Genomic DNA, 23,435 nt, shown 5'->3' with positions numbered 1-23,435 from the left:
ACATAGTAGGTTGTCAGTAAATACTGGCTGAATGTTACTTAACTGTTGGAAAGTATTTGACTAACTTTATGTTTATATATTGAAAAGCTCTTTGAGTAGCTCTTCAAATATATTTAGGTAACTCAGACATAAAATGTAAAATATAGTTTTGATTGGAAACACATATATAAATAAGCAGCATTAACACTTTCAATCAAGTTCCCAATGGAGAGTCCATAAATGCCTAGAAACCGGATTTGCAGATAGCTATAATTAAAAACCATCATTCCTCTAGTTATTTCAAATCAGGGGTATTTTATTTATTTCCAGGAACTTCTGAAATTATATGCAACATTAAGAGGGCTTATTTTTATGTGCATTTTCTGGAGAAAGGAGCCACAACCTTCATCAAATTATCAAAGGCTTTGTGAGCCAGAGAAAAGGTTAAGAATAGATGCTGTTGATGACACATTTCAGGAGGCACTCAGATTGCTCAATAGATGATTGCTTAATTCACTTCTCCTTCCGACTTTCAGGCCCAGCAGGAATATGAGAATTCCCCAAGCTTAAATTACTCTAATAACAGTAACAATTCTTTGAAGTCATGTTATTAAAAAAAAACATTTTTTTTTTTTTTGCAAAGGAACTGTATAAAAATAGACACTTGGGGAGATTTTAAATTTACATGTATATGGTGTGCAAGTGCATACTTTTTCTTAATCACTTCCTCTCATTTATCTCTTTCCCCAGTTAGCTTCCTTTTCCTGGAACTTGGGACTTATTCCAGGTGGCCACAATGACGGATTCCCACAACAGAACCACGTGTGAAGAGCTTTTAAACACAAGAGAAATCACAACGGCTAAGTTTTGAGACTCTGCAAACATGAGAGGCTGTCTCTCTGGACTGTGTGAGAAATCCTTTATGTTCCTGGATGCTGTTTCTTGTGGAAGAGGCCCATGTTCTAGACCTCCAGGCAGCGAAGACCGTGGCTCCCTAAGCTCTGAAAGGCTCCGAGGGAAGCCTGCAGCAGCTTCAGGGGGAAAGAGTGTCCTCACCAAGGAGTAGTGTCCTCACTGGCACTAGGTTCAGCAGACTCACCTAGAAGCTTGATCCCTGCAAGCTGATGCGCAAGGACGGATAGGCCCACATCTTCATCTCCTCTCACTGAGTCGACAAGAGCCTCAACCCCAGCAGGTTCTGTTTGGCTCGAGTTGGAGGTGTCGTGAACCCCTGAGGTGTATAAATGGCATGTGTGTTTTTCTGGGGAAAGTCTCTGGGACTTCAGATTCTGAAGTGGTTTTGTGACTTCCCTGTGGTACGGGCACCCCCAGGAACTCTTCAAGGGGGAGGCTACTGTCCTTTCCTAGTCAATCCCTTCTCTTAAGATAATGCAGGAAAAAACTATTAGAAGGCCCAATAAAGTAGGGTTGTCATCACAAGCAAAATTAGTCCTACAACCTGCTTTTCTGTGTGTGTGTGTGTGTGTGTGTGTGTGTTTAAAGTTCCATGTAAAAATAAATACTTCTCAACCAAAGTTAACTGTAGCAAATATGTCCATAAAAAAACCCCACAGGACACATAGGGATTTTTTTTTAGTTGCCTTGTTTTCAAAGTCATGATGCAAAAGAAAAGCAAATCTTCCCATTTCAAGCCACAAATTGCAGGAGACAAGGGGTGCCCCAATCTCTGAAGTGGTACTGACCTTTCCAATGAGAATACCAGGCATCAAATATTTAGATTTTAGAATATTTTAATGTCCATTTCTTTAGTGGATGCATTTTGAAATTATTAAAATTAACAATTTACCAAGAATAAAGCAAAGGAAAGGTGGAAAATGCAAACAGTTGGTCCTTGCTAATTTAATTTCAGATTCCAGGCATGTGATTTTCTGAAACCACCAACCAAAAAAATGTTTACCTCAAAAATTTAGAAATGCAAACGCAGACCGATCTTTGGAAACTACAGGTTATTACAGACCATGTCACGGGAGCACGTGGCCCTTGGCTCTCAGTGTCATGTGCAAATGTGCAGGTGCCTCCACAAGCGAAGTCAGTGTTAACGGAGTCGTGTGCAGGTGTTGCATAATCTGTGCGACTCTTCAAGCTACTTAAGGGTTTAATAACTGATGCTCTACATTTGTTTGCATTGGATAAAATTATGTGCTTGTTTATACATATATATAATTTGATCTGACCTGGGGCCAAGAAGAAAATAGCAATTGCAACTCAAAGCAACTATTTACACACATTCATTTCTGAAGTATTGCTTCCTGCCCTAAGTTCAGGAGAGGTATTGCCACTCTGAAGAATGCATCCTCGTGCTGGGAGTGCTTGAACCTGCTGCTTGGAAACCCATCTGTCTTCAGCAACTATCTGTTCAATGCCAACTCGGTGAGACACACAGCAGTTCCGCTGCAGGGGTTCTGTGGCTCCGTGATGAGGTATGCTTCAGAGCAGGGAACTGGGAAGGACCACAGAACACATCTGAACTGGCTGTTTGGGAAGGCTCAGGGTGAGCTGTCCATCAAAGGCTCCGGTTTGCACAGTGCTGAACCGGACCACCATGAGGTCTGACTCTCTCCCGGTGGTTTGCAGCCTCTCGGATTCCCAGGGCCAGGAATCATAAACACCTTTGTAGGTGGGGAAGGGGAAAAAAAAGAGTTTGATAGGAAGGAAGTGGGTGCAGAGATGAACTTTGCAGAGTACGTTTTGGGCGCAACAACAGAGACACTGGTAACAAGTAGGCAACCGCCCAGCCCCTTAGGTGCCGCCACAGCTCCAGAGCCTGAAGCGAGCAGGCAAAGGAACAGAGCCGCACTCACTCACACGCCTGAATACGGATGGAAGAAACCCCGAACACGCCCACAATCCTTACAGACAAGGAGAGCATTAGGTAGTGTTTTTTTAAATAAAAATAAAAATAAAAATTCTGCAATATTTTATAAGAATACATTCTTTAGAAGCAAGAGGTATTGTCACAACCATCCTTTCTCCGGCATTGGAAGAACAACAAAGTGACAGTGAAACCTGAAGGAAGATCGTAGTTACTGAGCATGCTCAGTTCCCCAGGGTGGCATGGTCCTGGCTATGGCTGAACAGCTGGGTGGCTGTCCCCTGGGGAGATGGCTGATCAGAATCAATAGGTCATGATGCTGGAAATCGCAGATTCTGTACAAATTTGGAGAGGAGGAGTGATAACTTAACGCAGCTGTGAAATTACACACAGATTTACCGGTGAGAAGCAAATGCACAGGGCATGTCGGTGAAGACCTTAAACAGAGAAGGAGCTAGTTCTCAAATGATCCCAGGAGCCGTGTGCCAGTGTCACCTTATCAATAACTATGACTATGATAAGGCAACTGTAGCCCGAGTTCAGTTCTACATAAAGTTCAGACTTCATGTGGCAAAATGTAATTACAAGGAGGATTGGCCACAAAGGGCACAGAAGTGTTTTCTACACTGTCCTGGATTAACACCCCATTTGCGTCCAGACGATTCTGCCCCAATCTACAGTGCAAGACCTCCATCTGGAGAGGGCTGGCCTTCATTCACCAGGCCCAGTCCTGCCCCAAACAGGCCCAGCACAGGCTGGCAGTGGGAAGGATAGAGAAACTTCTTGAATGGGTGAAGGCCAGGACAGTGCCCGCACTGCCTGCTGCCCCCACGCTCAGCCCAGACCCCGGGCTTCATGCCCCGTCGGTTCCTACCCACCCCGCGTCACGCAGGGCAGAAGGAGCGGCACTCGGTGTAAAACGTGGCGACGGAGACCTTCTCTGACCTGAGCGCGGGCCATGCCCCTGGGTCCTGCCTGGCCCCCTTGCAGGGCAGGTGGCCAAAGAGGCTAAAGCACGAACAGACAGCGCCTCACCCTCCGCTGTGTGCCTTCAGCAGAACAGCCTGGCATCCCCTCCCTGAAAGCACATTTCCTGATAAATAAATAAATAAATAAATGCAACCCTCGGGCATTTATTTTCGTTTTCCTCTCATACGAGTCAGCCTCAAGGACAAACCCCTTCACTCCCAGCTGGAAGACCCCTCGGCACGGCACGAGGGCAGAACGAAAACAGCTTGTAAATTCCTGAGGCCTGGCTTCCCCAGCTTAGTTACGGGCTAGCATTTGGAACCCTGGCCTGCGTGTGGAGGTATGGGGAGCGGGGCACCCGCAGCCCAAAGGGCCGGGCGCTCTGGAAGGCGCAGGGAGGGAGGGGCGCCAGGCCGTCCGGCTGGCCGCTGCTCTCAGCCCACACCGCCTTCCTTGACCTCCCCTCGGTGAGTTACTGGCACTTGAGCTCAGATTCGTAAATGCAAGTGTGTGTGCGTGTATGTATTTACAGAGAAGGGTCAGGTCACTGGAAAACACTATTCAGTATACAGAGAAAAACAAACCTCAAAAACATGGCATTAGCAAAGGAAAGTGTCTCGTGAGAAAAAGCAATAAAAACGGTATCTTAACCACAGCTTTTGTCTTAAAGTCCAACAATACCCAATGCCGTGACCTCTACCCTGTGGTCTCTGTCCCTCGACTCTGAAGCCACAGCCAGCTCCTGAAGGCACTTGTTCTCCACGCTGCTCAACGGTTACACCAAGGGGAGAGCGTTCCAGGGGAGAAAGGGGACGAAATGGATGGAAATGAACCCTGAATAACTGTGATCTACACAGAAGTTAGGGCTGCGATGACCACGTGACGCCACGCCTGGGGATGGAAACTGTGGCGCTTGGAGCGCACAACAGCCAAATACAAGTATTATTGTGTTTCGAGGAACAGAGCACCGTGGGCAGCGGTCAGGTGCTGCGTCACACACTCTTGGAGACGTTGAGCTTGGTGAGTTCATTGGCTTCCTCCATCCCCGTATCTTCGCAGTCACTTTTTTCTATGGCTTTGCCAAATCGACACCTTTCTTCAGCTTTGACAGGCTCTTTCCAGGGTCTCTTAGAAGACAGGTGAGGGTCCTTGGCCTGTGTGTTATTCTCGGAACCCAGAGATGGCTTGTCCAAGTTCTGTACAGAAGGCACCAGGTTGGCAATCTCGTCTGTGGGAGACCGCCCGATGCTGCCATCCACCTGGACTCGGATGTCTGGGGAGATGGACAGCTGGTGCTGAGGCACGACCCCATTGTCTGTGCACTTTGGGTAAAGGTAGGTCTTCATCTGACCTTTGCCCTTGACATTCACCGTGCCCCTGTAGTCAAAGTCGTAGCCCATCTTGCTGAGGACACGGTAGCTTTCTTCACTCACCTGGATGCGGCACTCCACCCCCGTGGTGTCCATCCTGCTGGCGATGTTGACGGTGTCTCCCCAGATGTCGTACAGCAGCTTGGTCGTGCCGATGACCCCCGCCGTCAGGGGCCCGTGGTTGAAGCCGACGCGGAGCTTGAAGTTGAACCACAGCATGTTGTTGTTGAAGTCATCCACCACGCGCATCATCTCCTTGGCAAACTCAAACAGAGTCTGCAGGTGCTCCTGCGGGTGGCTGCCATCCTGGCACTGCGTGGCATTCAGCCCCGATGCGGCCATGTACGTGGCCCCAATGGTCTTAATCTTCTCAATGCTGCTGTAGTCCGGCTTGCTCAGGAGTTCGTCAAAGTCCCCGATCAGCTCGTTGAGGACCCGGTAGCACTCCTTGCCTCCCTCGTAGTTCTCCTCGTAGAACTCACTGAAGTTGACGATGCTGGCAAAGATGACTCCCCCGTTGTCGTGGTTCTTGGAGTAGGTCTGGGAAACCTTCAGCTGCTCAGCCACATGGTAGGGGATGATGTTCCTCAGCAGCCAGTCTGCCTGGTCCCTCATGCTCTGGATCTTGGTGCGGTGAAGGTCCGCCTCCACGTCCCCGTGGTAGTGAAGGCGGTAGCTGACTTCGAATTCTCGATTCAGGAACCAGACCAACAAGAGCAGGAGAAAGAAGGCGAGAATCACCTCCTGGCCAATCAGGCTGACCGGTCTCCTGCTGTCACGCAGCAATGAACTACTGCACGGGCTTCTCTCGGAACTGGAGAGGAAAGAGAAGAGAAAGAGGTCTCTTCTTACATGCGTCTCTTAAAGGAAAGGTTACTCTCTGTACTTCCAGGTTCTGAACTAGCCCAGCTAGCCGGCATCCTGCATAAAATGTTCTGGAGCTCAAGCCTCCAACGACTGCAGCTGCAGAAGCCATTTCTGCTTAGTTGGCTGAAGACATGGAGAGATAAACACTGACTTTTGTAACTGATTTCTTTCGTAAGTGTTTTGTCATTGCTTTGCTTTTTAGAAGCTGTTTGGTTTTAAAAATCTTTTCTTTTTCCCCAACTTTCAATTTCGAAAAATGTCAACGTTATAGAAATGTTAAGAGACTAGCAAAACAGACCTTCACACATCCTTCTCCGGGATTCAACAGTTGTTAACGTTTTGCCACTTTCCTTTTTCTCTCTGTCAACGTGCGCACACACTCACACACTTGTTGCTGAACATTCTGAGTAAGTTGTAAACACTGACACTTTATACCTGAATGTTTCAGTGTGTATCTCCTGCGAATGAGAATATCTCCCTACATAACCACACCATTATCAGACCCAAGAAATTTAACATTCTCTGAAATATTCACTTTTTAGATTTCTAATCCAACTTTCGTTTTGAAAGACTTGTAATTTTACAAAGAAATGTTCTAAGTTCTCTAATTTCTACCTGTATAAATACCATCCCCTACTCTGAGTTAGTTCTGTTTTGCCAGTCATTCAAGATAACTTAACATTTTAAAAAAAGTATAAAATGTATACTTTTAAGAGTTACACATTATAAGAATCTCAAACTATATAAACAATGAAAAATATGTGTCCTTCCTCCAAGATAACCAACAGTGGCATTTTCTTGAGGTTGTATGCTATTCTAATGCCTGGATGCACAGCAGGCGTGTCAAACTCGCAGCCCGCAACGAATATTTTTGTGGCCCAGCCAATATAACGGTATGTAAGAAACGTTTCAAAAAAATTTCGTAACTTAATTTTTACAATATCCTGTTATACATAATCTCTCTATATAAAAGCCTAATATGCAAACTGTCCCTGTGGGAGTTTGACCGGGAGACCAATCGCTTGCTATGATGTGTGCTGATCACCAGGGGGCGGCATGGAACAAATGAAGGCCCCAATCGACCCTGGTCACCGACCAGGCCTAGGGGCCCTACCCATGCACTAATTTTGTGGACCGGTTCTCTAGTTATTAATAATGAACTACAATGTTCGCTAATGACTGATTACTATAATCGTGTTGCATTCATTTCCCTTACACGCCTTACATGCAGGCGCACCATTTCTCTCCACTAATACTAGCAGCAAATATTTTAGCAGCTGGCCACATCATTAGTCTTGGACTGACTTGTTTGGTGTGCACAACAGGAAATATTTCACTTTTGGAGAACAAGAAAAATAGGTTTATTTGTGTTACGCTTATTAGTTTGTGCAGTTATTCAGTGTCTGGTAAGTTAATGTTCAAGAAAAAATATTAATTTTTATTAAAATGTTCGATTTCAGCCCTTTGTATTCAGCATGTCTCTATCAAAATAAACCTAGGTTTCTATGAAAATTGAAGCTTTTGTTTTTTTGGGCCCACATAAACTTAAACCTTGCTTATCTGGCCCGTGTTAGCCTTTGAGTTTGACATGCTTGATGTACAGTAACACCCAGACTCCCTCCTGCAGGCGTTAGGTTGTGTCCTTCTTTTACTACCGGGAACAATGCTGCAGTGATGTTCCTGCTCTGTGTCACTGGGCATAAGAATGAGTGTGTCTGTGGGATAAACTCCTGGAAGTGGAACTGCTGCCATTTAAGATACTGTGCACTTACAATTCCACTGGAAATCTCCAACTTGTCCTTTTAATTTCTCCTCCTGCCGATAACCACGCCTGCTGTCAGGGGCTGTTCTCTGGTTCCCCAGTGTGAAGGGCAATACCTATTCTGAATCTCAAGCACTGGACAAAATAACTCTTTTAGATGACTAGCACCTCAAACCTCCGGCTGGCTTTAGAGGAGGGAGAGCAGTAAACCTCCTCTCTGTGAGTGAGCCCGTCTCATCGGCTTCTTTCTGCTTCTCCACAGTGGAGACACAAAGGAACAGCCTCTTTATGGGGTGACATCACCAAGGCTTCATGTCATCCTAACAGCACGGCCGGGCACGTGAACCCCTGTGGTAGAAACGGGTGAGGTGTCTAGGTTTCCTCCATCATTCTACCGGTTTTGTTGCTTTTCTTGCTGTGCTGTGACAAAGCCAGCAGCGTGGCCTAACTCTGGTGAAGGCACAGGCCAGCTCCCTTTGGATGGAGAAGGGGAACAGTGAAGCGTGGACCGGGATGGCAGGGAAAAAGGAACAGAAGACAATGTTTGCTTCTACCTTTGCTTAAATTTTAAGCCTCAAAAGGAAGAGTCCTAATACACAGACTTACAGTTAGTACCCAAGGGCTGCCCTGTAACAGAAGAGATTTGTAACACAGATGGGAGAATTACTTCCGATCTATAACCCCTATTTCTTATTCTAACACAGAAGGAACAAAGGCGATGGCCCTATTCCTAAATTCAAATGGCAAAGGCCATTTCAAAAGGAGGAATTCCATGTTACTAAATGCAAGGATCAACTCATGACTTAATAGTTGGACATTAAGTCATAAATGAAATTTAGAGTACCATACAGTATAATTCATAATCATGGAGTAGGAAGATTAAAAAAGAGAAGAATAGAAAACAAAGGTCACTCGTGGTTCTAATCAGGTAAACACAGGATTTGTTAACATTTTCGTGGACTTCAGTGCCAATTAAAATCTATGCCTCGGATGCAGGGGTGGGGGGCCACCAGGATGGGACACAACGGGGGTTTCTGGAGACTGGGAAATGTGTTTTTTTCTTGTTCTGAGTGGTACTGGTAATTGTGAAAATTCATTGAGCTGTATTCTTATGATCTGGGTACTTTTTATTTGTATATATTATACTTCAATAAAAATTAACTTTAAAAAGCTGCTAAGTGTTTTGCTTTTAAGTACTATGGTTGTCATCATATATAGAAACACATTCGCATTCTGTCTTTGTTCCATAGTTACTTTAGTTCTCATTCCAAGATCTAAATGTCCACAGATATTTAATTTTTTAATTACAGAAAGAGAAAAATATCATCATTCACCACTAGATCATTCATTACTAGATCATAACTATTACATTTTACACTTTTCATATACAATGAATTGCCTAGCTGTAGCTACAGAACACATGTAACTTCACATAATAAATGAAAACCATACACGTTTCCCGTGTTGCTGCATTTTTAACAGTTATAAAATGTGACTATGTATGTCATAATTAATTAATTTTTTATTGACAACTGAGGTTGATGATGAATTTTCAATATTATCCATCATTGAGATTGATATTTTGGGGCATGCAGCCTTTACCATACACTGAATTATCTCCTCAGCAGATAAACAAAAAGAATTATTTACGTAAAGGCTATGAGCATTTTTATAGATTGTCAAAGTACTTTCTAAAACAACTGTACCATTCTGAGGAGTGGTGAAGCATGGCAGATAGAGCATGGCCTCCTCACGGGAGGCCAGGGTTTACACACTGCCAATGACCAGCTGCGTGACCACAGGCAGGTTCATAACTTCTCTGATCTGCAGCTTCCTCATCTGGAAGATGGGGACAAGGCCACCTAATGTGTAAAGTTCTTAAACAAACTTATATTTTATAAGTGCCTGGTAACTACACAAAATTAACCACCACCAGGACTTATAAATGTGCCACACCCTTGCCTGCGTTGGGTATTTTTGTCTTAACTTTTAAAAGATCCCATTTAAAAGACCCAAAAGAATTCTGTAGTTATTTAAATGTGCAATGACTTTAGCAGTAATATATTTACCACCTATATTTCCTCTTGTGAATATTTTGGGGTTTTTTTCTGTCTTTTATTTATGCAGGTCTTAATTTGCTCTTTTTTTTTTAAAACAGTCCCCCCACACTCCCCAAAAATAAAAACAAAAGTCCCACAAATGTTTTTCTCAGTCTGTTTTGATCTCCTCTAATCAATTTGTCTGTACGTCCTTTTTTCTTTTTTTTACTGTTTATAGTAAAGCAAGGGTTTATTATTTCAAATTTCTAGTCAGTTATTTCAAAATATTTTACAGAATAAAATAAGTACTTTTCTTTAATTGGTGAGATCTCTTAAAGCCTTATATAAAATTAAACCAAATTTAACATATGGTTTAAAAAATTTTTTTAGCTTAGAGAGAGAGGAAGGGAGAGAAAAGGAGGGAGGGAGGGGGATAGGGAAGGAGAGAGAAGAACATCGATTTGTTGTTCCACTTATTTATTCATTCATTGGTTGGTTCTTGTATGCGTACTTAGTAGGGATGGAACCTACTGTATCGGGATAATGCTCTAAACAACTGACCTACCAGGCCAGGGCTAACATATATCTTAACTATCATTTCACTTTCCCAATAAAATATAACTATGATCTGATATTTCAACGAGTAGATATTTTCCTTTATTCTTTTAAGAATGTATACATTGTTCTTCTTATTTAAGATACAACTGGATTTATGAAGTTTAGGAATAATCAGTAATAATATAGTTACTCTCATTGATTCAGATTTAAGCACAATGTTAAAAGCTTACCTGAAATTCTGTACTGCACCATGGTGTGAAATTACTATGGAACTGAAATTAAAATAAATAAAAAAGATATTATAAAAGGCATTATATAAAGCAATCTGAGAAGACTTTAAATGAACAATTTTTCTTTTTTATGTGGAGATCAAGTTAGACAGTTAATTTTTTATTATAAATTGAGTAAGAATAATACAAGGTAAAGGCAATGATATAGCTATAAAGCCTCTAATCAGCTATGGAGAATAGGCAAATCACCAAATGAAATAGAACAGGAAAACTCTCAAAGGCGCGCATATATATATATATATAGCTAATATGCTAAGTGTCCGTCCAAGTAATGACGTCACGTAGCAACATCCGGCTTCCTCTCCTGAGCGATGACTAGCCTCCTTGCAGTTTCTTCAGCGCAGGAACACGGCTTGCTTTATAGCCCGCTGGAAACTTTTCACACTTTAACCAAATGTCTGTGAAGCGTTTTCCTGTGCCTCAACTCATTTGATCCTCACAGAAATCCTGGAGTAGGTAGGTAGGAGACTTGGTAGACTCCTATTTTCTTTTCATTAGCCGGAAAGTGGAGATTTAGAAAGCTTAGAAACTTGACCCGACTGAAAAGAAGTAAAAAATGGTGGGCCTTGAAAATGACTTCAGGTTTCCTCATTGCACGGAACATATTCAAACACTGCTGCAGTTAAATATTTTACCCTTTGTTCTCCCTGTGTGATCTACAATAATAATCTGCTTTGTGTTGATATTTACTGCTGTGTTGCTGACAATTACCTGAAAGAGAAGTTGGGGTACTTCACTGGGCTGGAAAAGGCTTAGCTAAATCAGAAAGCAGGTCTAATTAAGCAAGTTTATTCTATATCTATAAAAGGCTAAGTTGACTTGTGCATGAGCGATACATATAAAGCTCTCGCTGGCGCCAATCACACACATGTGTTTTGATCTGTCATTGTTGATTGTGAATTTGGTTGACATTTCTATTATAAAGAAAGGGTGAATAGCAATATTAAAATATTTCTTCTAATTAATTTCCTTTCAATGTGCATGAATTTGTGCACCAGACCGCTATTATTTTATAATTAGGATTTAATCATGGTGTCTATAGAATAGAAACTTCAGTCATGTTAAAAAATCAATGTATACTGACAAAGGATCAATTTTGAAAGGAACTGCTAGAGGTGTTGGCAGATTACATCTTAGGGAGAAGCCAGACTTTGCTATTGCACTGAAACCATACATACTTAAAGAACGCTCTTTTGGTTAGGGAAGGTACACACATGCAGCTCTTAATCTCCCCACATTCTTAGCAACGTCTTTTGGAATTGTGTTCCACCCAGAACCCACCCAGTCCTGAAATCAACTGCAAACTCCCCCATCCAGGGAGCCTGGCTCATTGCAAAGGAGGACATGGCACAGCATCTGTGAGCAGCTCTCCTGGGCAGTAAGGGCCAGGTGGGGGCTCACGAGTGGCTTTTATAATTAAGTGAGGTATTAAATGACTTTACAGAAAAGGAAAGAAAAGCAAGATCTACAGCACAGGTATGAATTATAAGACTTCACGTCCTCGTCTCACACTGTCCAGACATGACTGTGACATCACTGTATCCACGTGTCCGTGTCCCCGAAAAGCTGGCCACAGTTTTCAGAGTCCCCTCCCCTTTATAGGAGATGAGTTTATATTTTTGTCTACCACCCCATATATTTCCTGCCCTGGAAAGACTTAGCAGTGACGATGGCTAAATGGGCTCAGTGATCTTGTGTGTGTGGAGAAGTACTGGGTCAAGGGGAGATTCAATTGCCAGCCATACCCAAGATCTGTTCTTTAAATTCTGGGCAAAGAGGTGATGAGGGGCCCCCATTACAATGGCTCTCTGGACCCAAGTGGAAAAGCCGCACACCAGTGACTGAATGACAGTGTAAATAACTGACGAGGTGGTTTGTGAGGGATCTAAAAGGATAAAAGGCAGTTTGTCGAATTTCAGGCTCTTAAGAGCTTCATAATGACCATAATTCCAGATGGCCGCAACTTCAGAAAAGAAGATGTAGGCTTTGTTTTGTTTAAAGTAATTAACTACTCATTACAGTTTCCTTTCAGACACTGAATGACAGTTCTACTCTATATTCCTGTTCATCTTAATTTGCACAGAACTTGAGTATCCTTCATGTTGTTATTAAAGTAAATTGAGGAAGGACACTTACTCTGTCCATTACTAACCACTGCTTTGGTTTTACCCAAAGATACACTATGGCGATTTCATTAGATATCGTGACAAACTGGATAACCTACCTTTTTTTTCCTGCTAATCCTCACCCGAGGAAATTTTTTCCATTGATTTTTAGAGAAAGTGAAAGGGAGGAAGCGAGAGAAACATTGATGTGAGATAGACACATCAATTGGTTGCCTCCTACGTGCACCTGACCCAGGTTGGGGATTGAGCCTGCAACTGAGGTACATGCCCTCGATTGGAATTGAACCTGCGATTCTTCAGTCCATGGGCCAATGCTCTAACTACTGAGCAAACGAGCGAGGGCTGGATAACCTACTGTTGAACTTACTAACGCAATGGTTCTCAGCAATCATACCATTTCTAGGGGGCATTTTGGAAATGCTGGGGGTCTCTCTGGTTATCATAATAATCTGGGAGCCATGAATATTAGATATCCTACAAAGTACAATGAAGAAATGTTTCATGTAACTGAAATATCCTGCTAGCCTAAACCAAGTGTAACTGTAAATAAGTGGTTCTTCAATGCATGCTGATAGTAAATTGTTTTTATAAGTAGTTACACAAAAAGTCAACAATTTAGAAGTATGTTACAGAAAAGGAAGCTTATTGGGTTCGAGACCTTATCATGCAATTTTTGAATAAATTCCTCACTTGTGTGCATCCTGCTATCCAAAGTATCATTGTATTTTCAACTACATCTTAATGTGAAAATGATTAAAAGCCACAAAACCAGTTGCAAATATGCAACAGGCAATTTTGAACTCATTGTAACAAACTAAGAACCAAACATTATTCAATTATTAGAACATGTGAAAAGGATTTCATTAATATAGGATATTTTAAATACAGCACATATATTGCCATCCAATGTATTTTCTGTTGTTGTTAATCCTCACCCGAGGATATTTTTTCCATTGATTTTTAGAGAGAGTGGAAGGGAGGGTTTGTGGGAGTCGGGGGGAGAGAGAGGAACATCAATGTGTGAGAGACACATCCATTGGTAAGCCTCCCCCATTCCCCTGGAGCCGAGGCTCTAACCGCTTAACACACCAGCCAGAACCCATCCTATTTTTATTTTTGCAGTACAGCACTAAGAACTGATCCTGTCCCCAGGGATCTCTCACATAGCTCCTGTTTCTTTTCCCACCCCGCCTACCCTATCCTCAGCACTTACCAGTGATATGGTTTTGAAGGCCATTTGAGTACCAGGGACTCAATATATTCTTCGACATGTGGAGGGATATCAAGATAAGAACATATTTACAGTGGTTTGTGATGACTCTAATGCTTCATGTGATAGCATGGGGAGCTGTTTTGACACAATATTTATGAATAATGCTCAGGTCACTTGCACAGTCACACCTCACCATTTCCTCTCCTTCAGCAGTCTGCAATCTGTCTTGGAACATTAACCCCACTTCAAATTAGGTTAGAACCCGCTTTCTCTCTTCATTTTTGTGTCCACCTGTACCTTTATTCCTTCATTTGTCTTGTATGAAACAGCACCTGGTCTGACCTTCCTAAAATCAAACTTCTTCATTATAAATAAGTTCAAACATGTGACTACTGCATTCTCTCTCTCGGGGGGAATCAGCCAGGAGTGTCTAAATGCAAACACATTATATTATTAAATTTATTTTCTTTTGCACACTACTTTTTGGGCATTTCGCCACTTGTTGACATTATGTGTGTTGAACGCTATCTCGAGCTGTGTCAGTGACTATCTGTTAGAGCTGACGGTGTTAGTGCTGATGTGAAACTGAGGTGAGCGAGACATCAATGACGCTGGGAAAGGTGGCCCTGCCATCGAGAGTGCCAGGCACGAGCCATGGTGGCACACGTACCTGTCTGGGCACAGGGAGATGTAGAGCAGAAACAGGGGCCCAGCCCCGACGACAGTGGCTAAGGAGGACCGCATCCAGGAGCTGAACTGGCAGAAGTTACAGTAGTGCACGACGGCGATGAGGATGGCCGAGTCCATGAACACGGTGAACTGCAACGAGGGGCAGGCGCTCGGTTAGGAATCCACCCACCTCCTCACCTCGTGGCCCACTTACCACCTGACCACCACAAGATCACGTGATTTGTTCATTTATCTGTGTCTTTGATATTGAAGTTATCATAAAATATCCAGCAGTTTTAGGGACAGAGCATGAATCATTAGGTTAATTACAGAAAGCTTCAGGGTACAAGTTCATGGAGGCCCTAAAGTTCTTCTCCAGCCCGGCTGGTGTGGCTCAGTGATTGAGTGCCGACCTATGAACCAGGAGGTCACAGTTCGATTCTCAATCAGGGCACTTGCCTAGATTGTGGGCTCGATCTCCAGTAGGGGGCGTACAGGAGGCAGCCAGTCAATGATTCTCTCCCACCATTGATGTTTCTATCTTTCTCTCCCCTGTCCATTTCTCTCTGAAATCAATAAAAAAATATTTTTAAAAATGTTTGCATGAAAAAAAAATTCTCCAGATGGTTGGAAATTGCACTTTGGAGAAAAGGGAAAGTGGGCCACACCCTCTGAGAATTACCGTGTAATCAGTTACCTTCAAAAGCCTTTCCTTCAGGTACCTGCTGCCTATCAGTGGAAATGTAATCTAGTGTTAAAGCATCAAACGCAGTCAGCCCACCTGGTAGTTCTTGTTACAGTCACTTTCACCCAAAATATAATCTTCCACAAGAGCATTAATTCATTCTTCATGGGGTTTAATTCAGAAGCTCTCGCTTGCCCTGATCACCAGCAGCAGATCAGATAAGTCAATTACCTGCGCCAGTCCTGCAGACCAGCACATTACCACATGATCTTGAATTGCTTACAATGTCTCTTTATGTTGTAAAAACATATAAAAAAAATAACAGATTTGGACCTTGGCGGACAGCACACGTATCTACTGGGCACTCTCCCCAGGGCAGGGCAGCATCGTATCCAGCATTCACGAGTGGCCAATGCCAGGCTTGAGCATCTGGACAGGCTTCGTGATCACCTTCCTGCCTGCTTCTCCGTCCCAGGCAAGTCTTTGCAAAAGACCAGCTCACAGAATAACAGAGTTTGTACTTCTTTAAGGGCCTATATTAAATTGGTGTCCCAAGTCATCAGGCTTATTTTTTTTTTTTTTAAGTGATGAAGGAGTCCAGAGAGCACAGAAATAAAATTGCCAAGTCTTTACTTACATGTATGTTTGTCTCAAATTCGGAAGTGATGTGTGAATAGACTGCGAGAGCGGGAAGTGACACCAGGATGGCCCCAATGAAATGGCGTGGGAGCCAGCCAGCTATCCACTCCAGCAGGCGCTTGGTACAAGCCATCGCATCCTCCAGGAAAAACACCATCCTGTAACAGGGAGGAGAGAAAGGAGGCAGGGTGTCTGTGGGTGGGCAGGCCTGCCAGAGGAGAGGGGACGGAGGGTCCACAGCCGGCACCGCCGCCCCCTCTCACCCACGCTGGTGCCGCTGGCGTGAGCCACAGGCAGAGCCCCCACACCCCTCACCGTGGTAGAGGGCAAGTACACTGGCCGTGCTCGGCTCAGCGTACCTGATTCACTTGATGCCTTCAGATAAGATGTGCTGATAAAGAGCCAAGCAAGCCTCTGTGGGGCTAACAGAGCAGGTAAGAACTGGGCACACAGACATTAACAGTTCCTGTGAAAGTGCCCACCTCACTGTCATCTGCTTCTAGGGCAGGAGGTCTCGAGTGGGTGGTTCCGGGGCTGTTAGGGAATTTTGTGGGGCCCATTGGTTGCCCCAATGACTGAGGGGTACTACTGACATCTAGAGAAGCATTCTGCAACGTGCAGCGAAGCTCTGCCCTGCACCCCACACGACTGCCACACGCCCCCGGACACATGTGGAGATGGAAAGCCTGCTGACAATGCCCTCGGCCTTGCAGCCTAGCTGCATTTCGTTTACAGACAGAAAGTGGTTTCTGCGAGTTGTTAACATACACTTTTCTGGGAACGAACTACTGTGTAAACCAAGCAAGATTACCCTTTGTTTTGTCTGGGACACCACCAAGAGTCGTTCAACATTTCAGAAATCTCAGGCTGCAGCTCAGCCCATGGTGCTTGTGCCACCAAACCTGCACGCCCCCAACGATCCACATTTGGAGCTGCCACACTGGCAGGGATTGTGCACAGGGGGGCAGACAGCTGACAATTCTGTTAGAACTCCAGATGGTGGTGCCCTAGCATATTCGAGGTGAAGTGCTACATATTTCATTTTAAATGGCTTTTTTGTTGTTTCTCCTTCATAGTGGAGTGACAGCATTTCACTGATTCTTTTAGAAGTTGTGTGTAGAGGTGGGGGCTATATTTCAGGAGAGTGGTGTGAACATCATAAAATATTTTTCATAAAGAAGGGAGCTGAGTATGTGGGGCTGAGAACTGTGGTCCTGAAGGTAAGAATGGCCTTGGTTAAGTGCCTGGACTCCAGCAGTGGGAGATGGAAGAGAGGGCCGTGGGGGTCTGCCTCAGAAGGGAGACCCCCCCACAATCCCTCTCTGAAGCCAGCCCCTGGGGAAGGTGAAGGGGGGACAGGCCCACTGTCCTCGCTTGTGAAGGGGCCAGGAGCCGCTGCTGAACTTTGAGTGCACAAGGACCCATCAGGACTTCTCACATGCACCCAGGCACCTGCACCTTCAGGCCTTGACACCTATAGCACTATGTTCAGCCTCCATGAGGAACTCCCAAATTTCAGCTATCTCCACATAAAGAGCCAGGCCCCATCTGACCCCCCTTTTTTAAAAAAATATTTTTTGTTGATTTCAGAGAGGAAGGGAAAGGGAGAGAGAGTAGAAACATCAATGATTAGACAGAAACATTGATTGGCTGCCTCCTGCACGCCCCCTACTGGGGATCAAGCCCACAACCCGGGCATGTGCCTTTGACTAGAATTGAACCTGGGACCCTTCAGCCCAACGCTTTATCCACTGAGCCAAACCAGTTAGGGCCCATCTGACCTTTTTAAGTTCAGGACTATTCTGGCCTCCTGATACTTAAAAGGTTAATGGAATCCTTGGAATATTTCCAAGGATAACCACAAATATGCTCAAAGACAGAATACATAAGCCCTACAAGGAGACAGAGGGAGCTGAGCCCAGCCAGGGAAGGCAGCCTGGGAAGCCCTCCACAAAGGTCTCAGGGCTGCAGAATTCCAAGGACAAGACCCCGGTTCACTTGCCTGTCGAAGGTACAGCACAAATGTCTGGAAGGACCAGTCCTGAGTTTCGCTTTTATCTCTAGGAGAGGCGTCTGCTCATCTGCTGGCAGCCTCCTATCATTTGCACCCTGTACACGTCCTTTTCCTTTCCTTTCTTATGCCCTATCTTCCCACCTTCTCTTTTTTTTAAATCTCTGATTTGGAAGATACAGGACTGGCCGGCGGCAGCAGGGCTGCAGAGGACACTGACTCTCTGGTAAGGAGAGTGCCCACCTGTGCCCAGGGCCAGGGTCTTCAAGGGAGAAACCTGTGAAGTAGGGCTGGGGGAGGGAAGGGAAGAGGACCCTTCACCTGAAATGAGCTTGCAGAGGCAGCCCGCTTCAGTCCGCTGGTCAGCTGTGCCGCAGACTGTTCAGTCATAAACTGTGGAGCCAGCAGAGGGAGCCAGAGGCTAAAAGCTGGAGAACCGCCCTGCAGGTGAGCCTTTACCTGACGGAGACCATGAGGGACAGCACCTCCAGGAGCAGGGCCACCCCGAAGACCACCAGGGTGACTGGCTGGGGAGGCGTGGTGGTAGCCCCGTACTTCAGGAAGCAGGTGATGGAGAGAATCAGAAACACTGTTGTTGACAGAAACACATCCAGGAGGGAGCTGAAGGTGGCACTGGCAAAAGTCTTCACGGGAGAATTCTTCATAACCTGTTTGGAGTAAGAGAAAGGTGGCGGTACATGAATAGATGCTGTGACAGATGGTCATGGAGTATAGCTTAGGTGGGAAAACACAAACATTTGCCTACCCCCAACCAGTTACAGGGTGATAAGAGCTTTAGGTGGGCCATCTCCCGACCATTTCTCTGCTTAACAATGAGGAAACTAAGGAAAGAGAAGTGCAGGAACTTGCCCAAGGTCACACAGCAACTGACTGCACACCAGCCAGTTCTCACAGGCACCTTACCTACTGACCCTGAAAAGTGATTACTGACTGGTAAAGTCACCGATTCTGTGTCTGTAAAGTCAGTAGCACAAAAGCCATGTGCTGGGCGCTTCCACTGAATGTCCGGGTCCCAGGTTCAGGGTGGGTAAAAGCTGGCTTCATGACAGAAGTAACAGGTGGGGACTGAAGCAGCAGCAGATGAAAATACAGGCATGTCCAGTGACAGTAAGAGAGGCTCATGCCTTCACGCAGGGCCTGGCTCTGTGCTGGGTGCTGGGATAGACATGAAACAAGGTCCTAGGGGAGCACTAGTGGTGGATGCACCAGCTGCAGAGGAGAGGGACTGGGAAATGACAAGCCTTGGTCGTTAGACTCAAGAGCACAGAAAGATTTGGAGTTTTCTCCCTTGTGTAGATAAATTCACATAAAGATGCAATTTAGAGCTTGCAGATTGTGGGATATCAGTATTAGCCTTCCTTTTCCTGTCACCCAGGAAAACAAGGAAGATTTCCAAAGCACAAAACGAATTGGGAACTGTCCAGTAACAACAACACGTCTCTTCAGTAAAATTATAAGGAACATGCACCTCTTCTTGATAGCTGGTCCTGTAGGCTTGCTCTAGCTCCTGGTCCAGGAAGTTCAAGCTGAACTGATTAATGGGTGGCTTAAAAAAATAATCTTTCATCAGGCTGGAAGAGATGAAAAACGAAACTGATCAACATGAAGCACAATCATGTTTATTTTATCAGCAGACTGCAATTGGTTACCAAAACGTCACTCATTAAGCATATCACAAAAGCTGTATCTAAAAGTCACTACATGACTTTTCCAGACATGGCTCGACCACCCCTTTTAGGATATATCTCTGGAAAGCGATGCTAAACATAATCCCATTTTATGTTTCCCACCCCTACAGAATGACCATTCACCATAATTACAGCACACATCAGCAGAACCCTGCTTTTGAAAACATCTTCCCAATATCCAGGATGAGAGGAAGGCGGCTTTTTTGTTCTAGGACACCATCTTCTGAAGGACCAGCAAATCCCTGTACTGACAGCACTTGGGTCTATTTGAAGGCTAACAGTGAAAATGTAATTCGGAGCCGCCTGTCCTGTCATTCAGAGTACTGACAGTCATCACCACCATCAAAGAAAGCTAACAGAATGTTATCACAAAATTGTGGTTACAGTTAGTGTAATTTTGATGCTACTGTCACAAATGCAGATTGTGTGTGAAACCTGAAAAACGATAACACTCAATGACTTTGATAGCAGAGAAATGAAACCTGCTTTATGTGACTCGTTCTTTTATGGACTGCCAGCAAATAGTTAATATCCTTTTTCTATTGCAGAAAATTGCTATAAATTCTTTAAAAATGTTAACATGGCTTCAGAAGGCAAATACAGCTAGGGGCTGTAGTCTCTCTCCCTTACATAATAACTACTAGGATTAAATCAGATGGAACAGGTGAAGTGCCTGCATGTGCCTGTCACACAGCAGAGTTCACTGTGCATATGCCTCCTCCTTTCTTTGCAACAGAGTGGACTCTCTTTTTTGCCTTTAAAAAAATGTATTGAACTGATTGGGGTGACATTGGTCAACATGAACATATAGGTTTCAGGTGTGGGTTTCTATGTTGCAAGATCTGTATATTACACCGTGTGCCCACCACCCAAAGTCAAATCTTCTCCTGTTATCTTATATTAGACCACCCCATTCCCCCCCACCCCTTCCCTCTGGCAATCACCACACTGCTGTTTGTGTTTACGAGTTTCAGTTTTGTATCCCACATATGAGTGAAATCATGTAGTTCTTAGCTTTTTCTGATAGACTTATTTCACTTAGCATAATGTTCTCAAGGTCCATCCATGTTGTTGCAAATGGCGCTCGTTCATCCTTTCTTATGGCTGAGTAGTATTCCATTATGTACCACATCTTCTTTACTCAGTCCTCTATCATAGGGCACTTTGGTTGTTTCCATGTCTTGGCCACTATGAATAATGCTGCATTGAACACATGGGTGCACACATCTTTGCAAATACATGATTTTGAGTTTTCTGGGTATATACCCAGAAAAGGGATTGCTGGGTCATATGGTAGCTCTAGTCTTAATCTTTTGAGGAACTGCCAGACTATTTTCCATAGTGATTGTACCAGTCTACATTCCCACTAGCAGTGAATGATGGTTCCCTTTTTTCCACAACCTCTCCAACACTTGTTATTGCTTGTCCTGTTGATAATGGCCATTCAAACAGGGGCAAGGTGGTGTCTTACTGTAGTTTTGACTTGCATTTTCCTAATGGCCAGTGAGGTTGAACATCTTTTCATATATCTACTTGTTGTTCATACGTATTCTTGGGAGAGGTGTATTTTCAGGTCCTCTACCCACTTTTTGATTAGGTTACTTTTTGTTTGGTGTTGAGTTTTACGAATTCTTTATATACTTTGGAAATTAAACCTTTGTCAGAGCTACGTTCTGCAAATATAATTTCCCATCTAGTTGGCTGCCTCTTTGTTTTGTTGTCAGTTTCTTTTGCTGTGTAGGAGCTTTTTAGTTTGATATGGTCCCATTCATTTATTTTTGCCTTTACTTCCCTTGCTTCGGGGTCAAGTTCATAAAATGTTCTCTAAGACCCAGGTCCATAAGTTTGGTACCTATATTTTCTTCTATGTAACTTACTGTTTTGGGTCTGAGCCTTTGATCCATTTTAAATCAACTTTAGTACATGGGGACAAACTGTAATCCAGTTTCATTTGTTTGCATGAAGCTTTCCAGTTTTCACAGCACCATTTATGGAAGGGACTATCTTTATTCCATGTGTGTTCCTAACTCCTTTGTCAAGAATTATATATCCATATGCATGTGGTTTTATAGCTGGGCTTTCTATTCTATCCTATCCTATCCTATCCTATCCTATTGATCTGTGTGTCTGTTTCTCTGCCAATACCAAGCTGTTTTGATTATCGTAGCTCTGTAGTATAATTTGAAGTCAGGTAGTGTGATACCGCCAGCTTTGTTCTTTTTTCTCAGGATTGCTTTGGTTATTTGGGGTCTTTGCTGGTTCCATACAAATCTGATGATTTCTCGTTCTATTTCTTTTAAATGACATTGGGATTTTGATGGGGATTGCATTAACTCGGTATATTGATTTGGGTAATATGGCCATTTTAACTATGTTGATTCTTCCAATCCATGAACACAGAATATTTTTCTATTTTGTTGTGTGTTTTTCTGTTTCTTTAAATAATGATTTGTAATTTTCAGCATATAGGTCTTTCACATTTTTTATTAAGTTTATTCCCAGGTATTTTATTCTTTTAGTTGCAATTGCAAAAGGAATTGTTTTTTCCCATTCATTTTTAGAGGGAGTGGAAGAGAGACAGAAAGACAGGAACTTTGATGTTAGAGAAACACATTGATTGGTAGCCTCCTGGATGAGCACAGACCAGGGCCCAGGCCAGAGAGGAGCCTGCAACCAAGGTACATGCCCCTGGCCAGAATCGAATCAGGGACCCTTTGGTCCCCAGGCCAACACTCTATCCACTGAGCCCAACCAGCTAAGGCTTTCTTTTTGTTGTTGTTAATCTTCACTTGAGGATATTTTCCCATGGATTTTTAGGGAGAGTGGAAGAGAAAGGGAAAGACCAAGAGAAACATCAATGTGAGAAAAAGGTGGTTTTCCATTTTTTTTTTCCCTGAGGTTTTGTTGTTAGTATACAGGAAGTCAATGGATTTTTGCACATTGAATTTGTATCCTGCAACTTGGCTGTATTTGTTTATTGTTTCTAATAGTTTTTTGGTGGAATCCTTAGAGTTTTCTATATACAGAATCATGTCGTCTGCAAAAAGTGACAGTTTGACTTCCTCCTTACCTATGTGGATGCCTTTTATTTCTTTCTCTTGCCTTATTGCTCTGGCTAGGACTTCCAGCACTATGTTGAATTAGAGTGGTAAGAGTGGACATCCTTGTCTTGTTCTTGATTTTAGAGGAAAAACTTTCAGTTTTCATCACTGAGTATGATATTAGCTGAGGGTTTCTCATATATGGCCTTTATCATTTTGAGGTACTTTTCTATTTTATTGAGTGTTTTAATCATAAATGGATGTTGTATCTTACCAAATGCTTTTCGGCATCTATTGATAAGATCATATGATTTTTATCCTTTCTTTTGTTAATATGGTGTATTACATTGATTGATTTGGACATCTTGAACCATCCTTGTGCCCCTGGAATGAACCCCACTTGATCATGATGTATTATTTTTTTATGTCCTGTTATATTAGATTTGCTAGTATTTTGTTTAGGATTTTTGCATCTGTGTTCATCAGAGATATTGGTCTGTAATTTTTTGTGTGTGTGTTATCTCTGTGAGGTTTTGATATCGGTTATACTGGCCTCATAGAATGTGTCGGGAAGTATTGCCTCTTCTTCAGTTTTTTGGAAGAATTTGAAAAGGATAGGTTTTAAATCTTCTTTGAACATTTGGTAGAATTCACTAGTGAAGCCATCTGTTCCTG

At 43.6% G+C, this 23,435-nt stretch overlaps 1 protein-coding gene across 1 annotated transcript in view; it reads right to left on the bottom strand.

Annotated features, from left to right (window-relative positions):
• Positions 1–592: 592 nt before the first annotated feature.
• The window catches only part of ADCY9 (adenylate cyclase 9), a 126,974-nt gene continuing 104,131 nt past the window's right edge, over positions 593–23,435 (bottom strand). The window contains exons 5-10 of the mRNA XM_070413113.1: positions 19,500–19,602; positions 18,470–18,678; positions 15,998–16,157; positions 14,677–14,825; positions 10,608–10,649; positions 593–5,965 (exon numbers count right to left, since the gene is read on the bottom strand). Of these exons, the coding sequence (XP_070269214.1) occupies positions 4,774–5,965; positions 10,608–10,649; positions 14,677–14,825; positions 15,998–16,157; positions 18,470–18,678; positions 19,500–19,602 (1,855 nt within the window). The 3' untranslated portion in view covers positions 593–4,773. The remainder of the gene's footprint in view (positions 5,966–10,607; positions 10,650–14,676; positions 14,826–15,997; positions 16,158–18,469; positions 18,679–19,499; positions 19,603–23,435) is intronic.

This window comes from Myotis yumanensis, unplaced genomic scaffold (assembly GCF_028538775.1).
Source record: "Myotis yumanensis isolate MYYU_CA2020_CCGP unplaced genomic scaffold, mMyoYum1.0.hap1 SCAF_4, whole genome shotgun sequence".
Classification (NCBI taxonomy): Eukaryota; Metazoa; Chordata; class Mammalia; order Chiroptera; family Vespertilionidae; genus Myotis; species Myotis yumanensis.
Note: the sequence above shows the minus strand (reverse complement) of the source record. Positions and strands in the feature narration are given on the sequence as shown.